This window comes from Strigops habroptila, chromosome 4 (assembly GCF_004027225.2).
Source record: "Strigops habroptila isolate Jane chromosome 4, bStrHab1.2.pri, whole genome shotgun sequence".
NCBI lineage: Eukaryota > Metazoa > Chordata > Aves > Psittaciformes > Psittacidae > Strigops > Strigops habroptila.
Window position 1 is genome coordinate 19,074,516 of NC_046358.1, and position 12,991 is coordinate 19,087,506.

Genomic DNA, 12,991 nt, shown 5'->3' on the forward strand with positions numbered 1-12,991 from the left:
GTGGCATTTGAGACACTCAAGGCAATAATGCATGTAGTTGAACTTCAGTGTACGTTTTCTATGTTGCCAACAACCAAACGCATCCTTACTGATTTTTGCTTTGAAGGAGAGCGCATGATAATTCTGAGATCGATACTCCACACCACTTTGCCATCTGACATTCTTGTGTAGTAACTATGTCAAATGAAGCGATTGTAGACACTCACTGTTTGGACACACTTTTGTTTTCAACTATATTAGAAACCTTTTATCAGGATTCAAGGAAAAAATTGGCCTTAAATTCTTTTTTATAACAAACTAGTTAATACCTCTTTTAATGAACCTTTTAAATCAGATTAATCAGGTATTTATAGTTGATGAGCTAGAAATCGCATGCAATGCCAACTACACTTTTTAGCAAAATGAACAAGTATTTGACTAACAACAGATAGCAAATTATGAGCTAGGTCATTGTCTAAATCAAAATACATCCAAGTGAATTACTGAGAGCAATAAATTGTTCATTATTTTACAGGATAAAAATCTTAAGACTTTCATACTCACATTTACTGTGCTGTGCTGTTATTTCAGGGTAGAGAATGATACATTGATGGTAAAAGCATTGACTTAAGTAAACAAAAATGGGACTGAAATACTTACCAGGAATTTTTTTGGCCCAACCAATCATGTGAACCAGCTCTTTATCTGCCAGTTTTGTCAGCGACATCATCATGGAGGCCTCCGTGAATGGTTTGCTGGGACGACTCACCAGCACATTGGGAGGCTCCGCTTCAAGTAGTGTCAAAACAAATTGCTCTGGACTGACTGAGCTGAGCAGGATCTCTTTTACGCGGGTTGCCGTCTCACCGTATTTCTTAGCTTTGCCAATGCAATGCACATGATCTTCTGAATTACGATGGCTACGCAGGATCCGATATCCACAACGTTCTCTTCTTGAGCCTGACATGAGAGGCACGTGATTACATTGCAGTATTTTTCTCTTAGCGTTGCATTATGTAAATCCAAATGCTTGGGGAGAAGCGGGAAAACCCTTTAATACTGGATATTCTAATACTGAGCATCAAGCTCCAGAATTTCTAGAGCATTCAGCATTGACTTAACCGTTTCCTTTGTCTTCAGCTGAGGCTTTTGTTTCTTCTACTGAACAAAAAATAACTTCTAAAAATATTTACTTTTGATCTTCGGTTAACTTACTTTAAACATCCATGGGAAAATTCCCATTGACATGAAAAGAGAGATAAATCATGTCTTTAAATGCAAATAAAGACAGCTGTTTGTAAAATCTGTTTTTAAATTCTGGTTTTGATGTATAATGGAGGAGGAGAAGACTTCTGAAAGTCTGGGCCATGATACAGAGTAAATATGTTACCCAGAAGCACAGCTGGGCTTCACTGCTAGCTGGCTGTTGAGCTAGAGACTCACTGAGATGCAACCCGTTTTTTCCCTACACCCCATTAAGCCAGCAAGAGTTTCCCCAAAGCGAATTCAGATATCTACAACTAGAAAGAGCAAGCCCCCTGTTTGGAGGGTTCTACATGCAGAATGCTATTTCTATTGCAAGGAGCAGTCCTTTAAACTCTTGGGCTTAATTTGTTGTTCATTCTGACAACACCAGACATTCTCCAATTCTTAGTCAGTGTTATCGGTAAGACCACTGTTATCCGTTCTTGCATAGATGTCATGGAAAGAGTCTAAAAGCGTCTCCAAAAACATGGTATGGGTATTTGCTAAACCATTCAGCCATGGTTTCTGTTTCACTCACCCCTTCAGTATATTCTATAACAAGGACTATGTTTACTGATCTACAAATAATCCTTGGCAGTAACTAATGCACCGTAGATTGTACCATATTAAAACCCATGATATTTAACAATATTAAGTTACTGAAGAGATCCTTTGACTGGAATCCTCCAGCACTTAACATGTCTAATATTGCAGCTTAATTGTCCCCTAAATCTTTCAGAAGTTAATTTTTTGTTCTGCTCATCAACACTTTCACTGACATATGATACTCAAAAGTTGAATTTTCATAGATATGAAAATGCCTGTGCTAACATAAATCTATACTAGTCCAGCATTTATTATTGCATGCATAGAACTAATGGAGTCTTAAAGCATAATAAGTTCTTTCATTTGGTTTCAGTTCCACAATAAATATTTGACAAAAGCATACTTTTTGCTACTGCTACTGTCTTAACATTACTATATTTATGAAGTCTTTTCATAGGTGTATTGCCTAAAGACTTCATGCCCTGGTCATTTTTCATCAGGGTGTGTAACTAAAGGCTTCATAAAGTGTTTGAAGACGAAGTAAAGGAATGATGAAGATGGAAGAATCCTAAGAGCCTATAATCAGTGACAAAAAACACACTGCCTAGGCTACTTTCAGGGCTATCAAAGAAGAATGATCAGCCTATAGTCTGGGCACAACACCCTGCAGACAAGTCAACAGCAAAGGCTTTTCAGTTTACCTGGAGAGACCAGGTACTCCAAGCCACCTACTAGAAAGACCAGAGGATCTGGGTATCAGCTTCTGGTAGGGAGATAGGTTTGGACCAGCTGCCATAGACCTGTTTTTGCATGCGTGAGTGTGCTCATGCACACAGGAGAGTTTGTACCTGGAAGAACAGAGGGTCCAGGGGCCAGCTACTGGATAACACTGACTTTCTAAAGCCAGTTACTGGAGGGATCCATAGCACATGTGTGTTTCTGTGGCCATTTGTAGGAGGGATGGCCCGAATACCAGCAACTGGGGTGAGGCTCTAGACCCAGAAGCCATCAGCTGAGGAGATACCAGGATCCGCTGGCCAACTATTTGACAGAGTGTCTAAACCTAGCTACTGAAAGGATTCATATTGTGTAAATGCATATATTTTCCACTGCTTGTTTGCATGAGTGCTGTATTTTCTGTCTCTGCTGGTCCGTGTAGCTGATTGTGGATACAGGTATTGTGTGTATATGTGCCTAATAACAGTACACCTTCAGATTTGCTACCTGGGGACATGAGTATGTGGCAGTTTCCCTTGTCAAGCTACTGGATTCAGTGACTCCTAAATTTCTTCATCCATAGCCGCCATGTATTGTCTAAATTTCATCCAGGCAATGCAATTCTGGCCCTGGGTTTCAATTAGCAAAAAGGTTTAAACATAAGCCAAATTAAAAATACAGGCAGTGGGGGCACAAAAAAAATAATTTCAGATGCTGTTGGCAAGGCTTTTTCTTGCTAAATAAGATGTTGGGTGAATGCAGCCTCTCAGTGGTGGAAGTTCCTTAGATGAAGAGGCTTTTCAGGTCATAATCCTGGCTTGTCTTCAGCTGTCAAGCACCATTTGAGTCAACCCATGAGAAGGGTGAGATGCAAAGGCCAGTTGGATACAACCTGAAGGCATTGCAAAGACTGGAAAAGGATGGACTTTAAGGATGTGGAACTCTCAGCTGCACATTGGTATCTCCTCCCTGGCTGCCTGTTTAGTAAACCACTTATGATGTAAAAGAGAACAGGATGACCATTACAGAAGTTCTCAATATCAGAGAACACCCTCTACCTGGAAATCCAAGAGACTGAAGAAGACAAGTAGGCAATACTGGTTCAAAAAACAGTCCTCAGGCATGGAGGAATCCAAGCGGAAGAAGGCATTTGGAACTGGAAGCATTATCAGCTGGAAGTCCAGCTTGAAGTCTGCACAATTTGGGGCAAGGATGGTTTTGCATCCTTAAAAGGAATATGGATAGGATAAAATGGGTTGAGTACTGACAGGATATTTGCAGAAATAATGGATTGAAGGGAAACAATCAGTGATTTGCAGAACCAAATGCTTAGCCAAATGACATCTAGCTAGAAGTTGCCAGAGCAGGTGAACAGTAGTTATGGAAAGATAACATATCAGCAAAGACAATCAGAACTCAATATGGTATATTCATGAAATCAGACTTCATGATGATACACCAAAAAAAGGTTACCTGGAGAACTACACAAGTCACAGAGCAATTTCTTCAACCATCTGTCTGGGCACTTTTCTTCCTGAGAGAGTCAAAGGACAGCAAGGCATAGACTAATTTCTACAAAGATGCTTGGATGATGTAGTGAACATTTTGCTAAGCCTCAGAGAACTCTGTGTTAAGCCTCATTTTGGACTAATGCAGAAAGGTCAAGAGGAAAATCTTAAAGTTCTTTGTCAGCTTCACAAAAACATTAAAATGGCACAGTGGGCTGCAGACTGTTCTGAAGTCATGTCATGCACAGAAAGTATGTAAATATTTTCCTTATCAGGGAAAACAAAAAGGAAAGGTCGACAGTGAGCTAAGCAACTGGAACAAAAGTACAACTCCAGACAGACAAGGAAATACCTAGGTATCAGGCTGCTCTCTCTACAGAGAGATCCATAGCTCTGATTTCCATATGAATGTGTATTGTAGAGACAGTAACCACCAGGAGAGATCGAACTAAACCAAGAAAAACCCCTGCACATTGTTTCTACTATTTAGAAAACAAAAGAACATTGAAAATGGGCATCTTGAAGGACAGAACACGAAAAATAGCACAGAGGAACTAAAAGCCGTAGGGCAGGGCAGAAGAGAAATTTTCTAGGGCTATCAAAAAATACCAACTGCTCCACAACAGGCGTAGTTTTCATGGAGAACTCTCCCTAACTGAAAAATCTAAAATTATCTAGGGACCATATCTAAAATTATAAAGTCAGAAAAAATACTGGTTTAAGAGGGAATTGGGGAGAGGAGGAAATGCCTGATGACACAACAGGGAAGAAATTCCAGCAGTTTGGACACACCTGCCAGAAGCAATGTGTGGTCAAGCAAGCACTTGCGACCAGCTAATTGACCCTATTTCAGTTCCTTGCACTGAAATGAACCACGTGCACTCTTGTGGGCTCCGCATCCTCTGATCAGCTGTCCTTAGCTCTGCTATACTGTCACCCTGACTTCTCTGTGGCATGGAAAATATCAGGCCTTTGGTGGCAAGACCCAAATTATCCTTTCTAATTCACTGTTGTAAAGATTGTTAAATAACATTTTGTAGCTTATCTAAAATATAAAAACACAGGTAGGTGACCAGGTACTTTAACAAAGATCAAAGAAAGAAAAAGAATTTTTTTTTTTTCTTAATTTTAGTAAAAAATAGTAGTCCAGCATCCTGTTCTAATACAATCTTGTACAATTTTCATCTGCTCAGCTGCACTCCATGCTCTATCTTAATACAATTCAGTCAAGTTGTGATACTTACTGACAGTATTAAAAGTCTCAATACTTGTGGAAGGTTTTTACTGGGAAATAGCAATCCCAATAGCAAAAAAAAAAGAAAAAATGCTCTGTTTAAAATGTAAAAAGTTTTTCTAATCACATCTCCAGTGCAGAAAAGCCAAACCAGGAGTGTTATGACATTTCTGCATAAAAAACTTGTTAGTAAAAAAATATAGTTGGTGATGAAAAAAAGGAGGGGAAAGAAAACCCAACCAAACCAGATTCTGAATTATTATTTGCAATTTTTAATCACCGTATATTGCTAAAGCAGGCGAAGGCTGATTCACTGAGCAGTGCATAAACCACAGTTTGTCAGTAATTAAGAGATACCACTTATTCTTATTTTTACAGTAAAATTCATTCTGCTTGTACTAAAAAAAAAGTACATTGTAAGATTACACAACTATGAAAACAATATTTAAGGTTGCTAATTGCTTTTCAATTAACACATCAGAAAGTAGCAGCCTGTCCAACTAACACACATTTCAACAACAGAAAGGAACTTCAGTACTTTCCAAAATTCAGGCAGGACCCAGAAATCTTACGTGTATGTTTGTTAGCATCCAACAGGTATGTTTAAGTGCTTATAAAACTATATATTTATATTATAAATCATAATAGACCAGCTTCATGTTTGGCTTAACTAGACACAGAGATGTGGATCAAACTGTCTAACGTCATGGCAATAAAATACTTAGAGCTTCCTAGATTAGGGACTATTTCTGACTTTACCACAAATTCTCTAACTATACTTAATAGCTAATATTCATTCATATAAAGGTAATTCAGGCAATTGCAGAAGTGCACAAGATGATAAAATTCCTCCTCCTTCCTACAGCACTCTCCTTATTTAGAGCTATTATTTGCACAAGAAAATAGCCATATTCAGCTGAGAGTGCTGGGCCAAGGGCAAGACCTCGAACTACAGCATCATAGACCGCATGGGTATAGATCACAGGAATATAAGAAATAGGACACACTGAAAACAAGTCATTAAAATGAGCTTGTTCATTTACTCATGAACAAGCCACAACACGTATTACTGGCAGTGAAACATGCTATTTTTAAAGCAACTCCTCCTTTACAATTTCTTTGAAAATGGCAAATGCTGTCTGTTATGGTGGGCAGTTGCATGGCACATTGCTCTCAATATTGATTTTGGTCCCTGGTAACTACTAATGTAACTAACCAGTTCTGCAGCAACTGCAGGTTCAACCATTGAATATATTATAATCAGTTTTGTAAGTGTTTGAGCTTAAAACTCACTCAAGTATACATTAGTAAATCATTATCACTCCGGTCACCCTTGAAAGCAAATGCAAATCTTCTGGTGAATATGCCTGTGTTCACAGAGCAGACCTACTGACAAAGAAGCTGCCATCTGCCATATGCACATGAGAATATGAGCTGAAATTACAGTAATTTCTATAATAGCTAAAATATAATTAATACATCTTATGTCCAGAGAATGCCATGAAATATTTTTCCCCACTTACTTTCTGTGTGAAAAGTAATTTACAGCATTTCAAAGTGCTCTCCAGAAACTGCACACAGTAGCCACACACAAGACAAAAAAAGAGCCAACTCCTGAACCGTATCAGCCCATAGAGAGTTCTGTTTTTCCTTCTGCAAACTTGTTGAATAATGCCAGTATTCAAGGGCAGTATCTCTCCATCACTTCTTAATATGGCCCCTCAGCCTCCTCACCTGGGGCAGCGAGGCGGCAGAAAGGAGTTTTACCTTTGGAACATCTTCAATATGTTGAGAGCTGGCACTTGGGGGAAAAGGAGTGGGGTGGAGTGGGGGAATAAAAGGTAAGCCTATGTCAACAGGGAAACTGAAAACTCCTTGTGGAAGAAGGTCTATTTGAGCCTCAAGAACCAAAAAAGAAAAGCACAAGTACACCTGCTCCCAGAGTGGCTATAGCTAAATGATGAAGTAACTCCCTTCTTCTTTACTGCCTTTGGCAAACAGCCTATAGACCATTTCAACTGCTCAAGTAAACACCAGAAAACTCCAAGAGAAGATCAATTTTATCCCAATCTGGTTTATTTGAGTTTGCTGGGAAGAGTTTACTGCAGTATTTCTGTTTTCCTTGTTCCTGCTGACAGTGCCTTCCAATTGTTTTTCTACCATTGCTGGTAGTCCTAGTGCCAAAACCTAGCAGTAGCGTTCTTGATTGGAACAGCAGGCAACACAGACTTCCTACAGTGAAATTTGCAGCTGTAATGTCCAAGCCCCTCATTGTGCTTTTGGCAATGATGGTATATTTTGTAAGAAAATTCACATTAATACAAAGCACCCCCAGCTAGCTTCCACTGAAATATGTGTGGCTTGTTGGGTTGATTCTCAACATTTATGAATGTGATGACAACCAAGAGAACTTCAGACCAGGAACCTCCAAAGCCATACTTGCCTACTGTCTCCTCCTTTTTTAAAGATGGCATGTACTGCCTAATCACATTTACACACAGAAATGTATGCTATTCACATGCATTTTTTCCTCCAGGTGTCTATTGATAAGATGCAAAATAAGGATTTAAAGATTTGGTGCAAATAGTACAGAATTTTTATGGAGAGCTTTCATAAATTACAAAGTAGTAATTGAGGTTCTTTTGTCACTTCTGCTGGAGAACAAGTCTTCACTGAGCAAAAACGCACTTACAAACCACTCTATCTTATTCACGGTTTTAGCAGATGTGAACCAATGCATTCACTAAGTGACCTGGAAAAGGAGCAGAGATGGGGGAAAAACCTCCATTAAAAAGAAAACATACTCTTTTATGGCTTTCTACAATGAAAAATTGGCATTAAAACATGGCTCTAACAAGAGAAAATTTGAAAGATAATCACTCTGGTCTGCAGGAAATGGCATTTACATTTTATGCAAGAAATACAGTCTTAAAATCTGTCTAGTTTAAATGGCTGTCACGATGTGTCCATGCATCAGCATTACTCAGAGATGCCACTTAACTGATCAGACAACTCAGAAAATTCTGACTTTTTTTCCTATTCATTTTTCTGAAATTGAACTGTTAAGACTTTCAAATAAAATTCTCGAGAGTCTCAAATTTCAGTGCTACTATTTAGAAAACTAATTTTTTAAAAATATAATTCCTGTTAATAGTTTCAAAGTGTCATTTTTGGTCTGGCACAGTCATTAATGTCCTACAATATTCATTATTGTAAGAAAATATGTTTATGAACATGTGACAAGATTAAAATGAACACAGGCTAAGACATAAGTACATACTGTTATTTATTACTTGTAATACCATAGTGCTTATGAGATCTAATCACAAACCAGGACTTCCTGGATGATTAGAATGGAAGTATTAGTTTAAGGAAAGCACTGGGGAGGACCACCTTATAATATCATATTGGAATCAATCTTTACAAAAACTCTCCTACTCTAGAACTGAGGCTTGATAGAAAGCCCTGTTCAAAAAACTTTGAATAAAATATCAGAGATCAAAAAAAGACAGTAACACCATTCAAAAAGTAAGGTTTCAAAAGGAGTCTCATTTGCAAGTGTAAAGCTTTTCTTTCTGGAGGCCAGACAGCAAAGATAACTAAGACCATATTAATGAAAAACATCCATAATTTTGAGATGCATCATCAGTGCAGAAGAAAGGAGCTTCATATAGCAAGAACTAGACGACTTGAACAACAGAAACTAAATGTACTTCATAAGTACAAAAATAATACAAGGAACAATTGAAATTGTACCTCTATGCTGGGAGTTATCAACTAGAAATTAATAGGGAAGCTGAAATCAACCATGAACAAGGCAAATAGGATCCTGGGTTGTACGCAGGGAACAGCTCCCATGGTAAGAGATATTGATGCTACTACTGTGAAGAGAGTTCACAGGAATACTGTCCATGATTCTGATCATCCAAGTGAAAAATGGATTATTTCTGGAACAGATTGAGGGACAAGCTACCCTGATGACTTTCAGATACTTTCCTATTTTGCAAGAGGAGGAGATTTCTTGGTTTATGTAGCATAACAAATCAAAGGTTATGAGGGGATGTGATGTAGATCATAAACACAACCAGAGTGTTAACAGTAAAGAGAAGACGAGCTACAAGACAATGTTGCCACAAGAACAAATGGGCATTAATTGCCCAGCAATAAATGGAGGCTAGAATTCTAAAGAATTATCCTTATCAAAGAAATAATATTCTGCAAACAGCCTTCAGATCAAAGCAGTGGGAGGATTAAAACAGTGCTTAGCCTTGAAATAGAAATAGGTATCTACATTAAATGGGATGAATGAGATGCACGCCTGCAAATCACAGAGGATTGAGCACAGGAAAGAAAGAAAAGCACTATACAGAATTGACTAAAGGGAAAAAAAAAAAGCCAACAAAACCAAGCAATCCACACAGACATGCAAAACTCACCACATTTCATCATTCCCACTTCATAACATTTCCGTAGCCGGCACGCCTGGCAGCTTTTGCGCCTGTTTTTATCTATCGTGCACTGATTGGTGGCTGGGCAGATGTAATCATTGTGTCCTGCAGAAGAGGAAAAGGAGAAAAATTAACATCTCCAACAGTCTCTCTGTCTTCGCAAACCAGGACCTTCTTGATTTTAAGCATCGCAACTTCTTCATACGCACCTATCTAAGCTCTACTAATTTACCTGATGAACAAACACATATTTATCTTTTACTGAAAACAACAATCTGTGGCCTCAAAAAGTAACAAGGCACATACACCAGCTTTTAGTGATGACTGTTAGACAACCAAGCAACTTCTAATACCAACTCATTTATGAAAATGAGACATACACTCTTGTGGAAATTTGCTCCCAATCTCCAACTTCTTACTGGGACTCTTACAGGTGGTAGATAGTAAATTTTTTTTTCCTCAGCAGAGTTGAAAACAGCAGTCTGTGCACACAGCTTTAGTCCTGCAAAGATTTAGGTAAACTACAGCTCTATTTACTGAACTCTCTGACGTGGTGAGTTCCAGGAATGAAGAAGCCTTTGGAGGATTGACCCTGGACCAAAGTTAATTTAAAAAGCAGCTCAAGATAGAAAGAAGACTAGTTTAAAATGACTTATACTGTACAGTACAAAGAAAAGCACAAGCAGAAGGTATAACTTACAGATAATCTGGACAAGTGTTTCTGTTATTTTTACCAGTTTCCACTACAGCCTCTTCTGTTCTTTTCTCCTTTTCCCCCACCTCACGTCACCCCTACCCAAATTCCTTTACATTATTGTGTTTCATTAATTAGTAACCTGGTCCAAAAGCTTTATTACTGTAAACTGGACTTGAGTATGTTCTTGGTGTAAATACAATTGAATAGTTTCCTGCCAAATACTGCAAAGGATGAAAAAAATATTCACTCATTTACATTTCTTACTTCTCTTCAATTTGTGGTTATTTTTTCAAACTTTAAGACTAGATTAGGCAAAGATAGTTTACTAGAGGCTTTTTTTTACTTGATGGAAGTCCAAGAGTTCATGTCCCCAAGAGTAACTGTTTAACTGAACCATTGTGACTATTTCCTTACAAAATTAAAATAATTTTAACCTCGAATTTTTGAATTAGCAATTTTAAAAAGAAGAGATCAGGTTACAGTTTGTCCCATTTCCTACTGGCAGATATGACTGAAAACCAAATTACTGTTTATCACTCTTCACACAACATGCAGGGAAAGGACGAGGAAGCTCTCTGTTGCACTATAACCCAAGCACACAGGAGTATAAAGTGGTCTAAAACTCCTGTGACCTTGGGATAATTTAGCCTGCAGGCAAATGTTCAGGGATGTGGGATGAATACACTACAGTACAAACTTGGGCAAGCAGAGGAGACCACACACCATTGCTCAGTCATACCATTTAATTTTAATTAGACATTGGCCCAATGTTTTGGTCTATAGTAGGCCCAGAAGATTTTTGTTTTTATAAGCAGTACCCTTCATAACAACAGTTGCGACTGAGTGCTTGCTAGTGTTTTATGCCAAGAACTTACTTTCATTTACTTGAATTACAAGCAAATGTTACCTGACAGGGTACATTAAGATGTACAAAAGGCCACAATGGGTAAGTAGTTCATGGCCAAAGCACATGTGAGCAACCCAGAGCAAGCAAATAATTTTCCTGACAGAAAACACTTTGAGATCAAATTCAGTCTCCATTTGTGACAAACGGGAGACAAAGTTCTCTTCAATTATTTTAGAAATCAAAAGTACTTGCCCTAGTGTATAGAAATTGTTATTCATCCATGCAGAACTTGCACAATAAATTGAAAAGCCAAACAAGTTTTGTATTAAAACTGATTCTAATGGTGACGCCAACTCTGCCATATTGAGCAAAAAAAAAAATAAAAATAAAAAATCTCAAGATTGCTAAAGGCTTTGTGTGCAGAAGAGGAAAGGAACATAATAAACTGAAAAATGACAGGATTTTCTGTCAGTATCTGCAGGTAGTCTCCAGTGTCAATCCAAGTAAGTGTCCACCAAGAGAACCCAAGTGAGGCCAGAGAACATGATAACTACAGCTATGGTTCAAGAAATGAAGAGGTCCAAAGCTGCAATACAGTGCATAAATCACTGCCCATAGGCTGTGATAACAAACATGGAGTCCTACATTTACTTCATATTGCAGTCACTCAGCAAATTTGAACTAAATACCAAATATTTAAGGATTGAAACACTGAAGTGGAAATCTTGGAGAGATCTGGCAGTGGAGAAATACTGCAGTGTAGGCTCTGCAGGATGGAGGGCTGAGAAATAACAAAAATCTTTTTTTTTTGGTACTTTTAGCAAGTACCTAATACTTGCTTCACATATTTTTATATTCTACATATCATGTAGATATTATGTGCTATGACTCAACAGCTCCAGGCAATACACTCTTGTCAAGAATAGCTGCTGTCTAGCAAAGACTCCAGATATTTACCTACTCTAACTGTGTCTATTATAAAAAATTCACAATTACTATATCTACTTTGGGACACAAACTGCAATCAGATTCACAGGTCGGTGGAGCCATCCCACTGAGGCCTTTGCTGCAGGACCTTCCCATGCTGTGTATTCCACCTCTTCTCTAAAGAAATCAACCGCTCACTTTACAGTGTTTCCAGATCTTGATAACATGAGAGCCAAAAGATAAGTTAGTTAAATCATGTGTTGTTCTATTTTCAGCATGCAGCACCATACGCCAGGATTTTTGGTCAATTCGTTACTAGATCAACCACTGCAGCCCCTGAAACAACACATTTGAGCAAAGTTATCAAAAGCTGATAGCCCTACCTTGAATACTTCTTTTAAAGAATGCTTTGCAGCCTTCACATGACCAAACCCCATAGTGGTATCCTGAAGCATAATCACTGCAGACTGCACAAAAGTGGGCATCCCTTTTTGAGCCAGGAGTATTTGCAATCGGGCTTGTACAGTCATTGCCGTTAGTTTTTCTTTTTAATGTTTCTCTGATAGAAAAGAAAAATATCTGTTACAAAAGAGGAAAGAATTAATCTACATTGCAAAGAGTTTAATTATTTTCCACTGTCTTCTGTTCTCCCTCTATAGAGTCTTCTTATTACTGAACACAGGACAGTGTTTCACAGCCTAAGCCTTTTTCTGCTATAGTTATTTGAAGCATAGAGTCTGATTCTCAGAGCTTTCAATGTTGAGAAACTACGAAGTTTTAAAATACCTACAGGCATAAAACTGGATTGCTGATGTGTTATTCACATGAGCTCTGGGAAAAAAT

The 12,991-nt window shown here is 38.2% G+C and overlaps 1 protein-coding gene across 3 annotated transcripts in view; it reads right to left on the reverse strand.

Annotated features, from left to right (window-relative positions):
• ESR2 (estrogen receptor 2) overlaps positions 1–12,991 on the reverse strand; it is a 37,957-nt gene that overhangs the window by 14,481 nt on the left and 10,485 nt on the right. For all 3 annotated transcript variants that reach the window (XM_030484433.1, XM_030484434.1, XM_030484435.1), the window contains exons 3-5: positions 12,532–12,707; positions 9,666–9,782; positions 640–939 (exon numbers count right to left, since the gene is read on the reverse strand). In XM_030484433.1, coding sequence (XP_030340293.1) covers positions 640–939; positions 9,666–9,782; positions 12,532–12,707 — 593 coding nt within the window. The remainder of the gene's footprint in view (positions 1–639; positions 940–9,665; positions 9,783–12,531; positions 12,708–12,991) is intronic.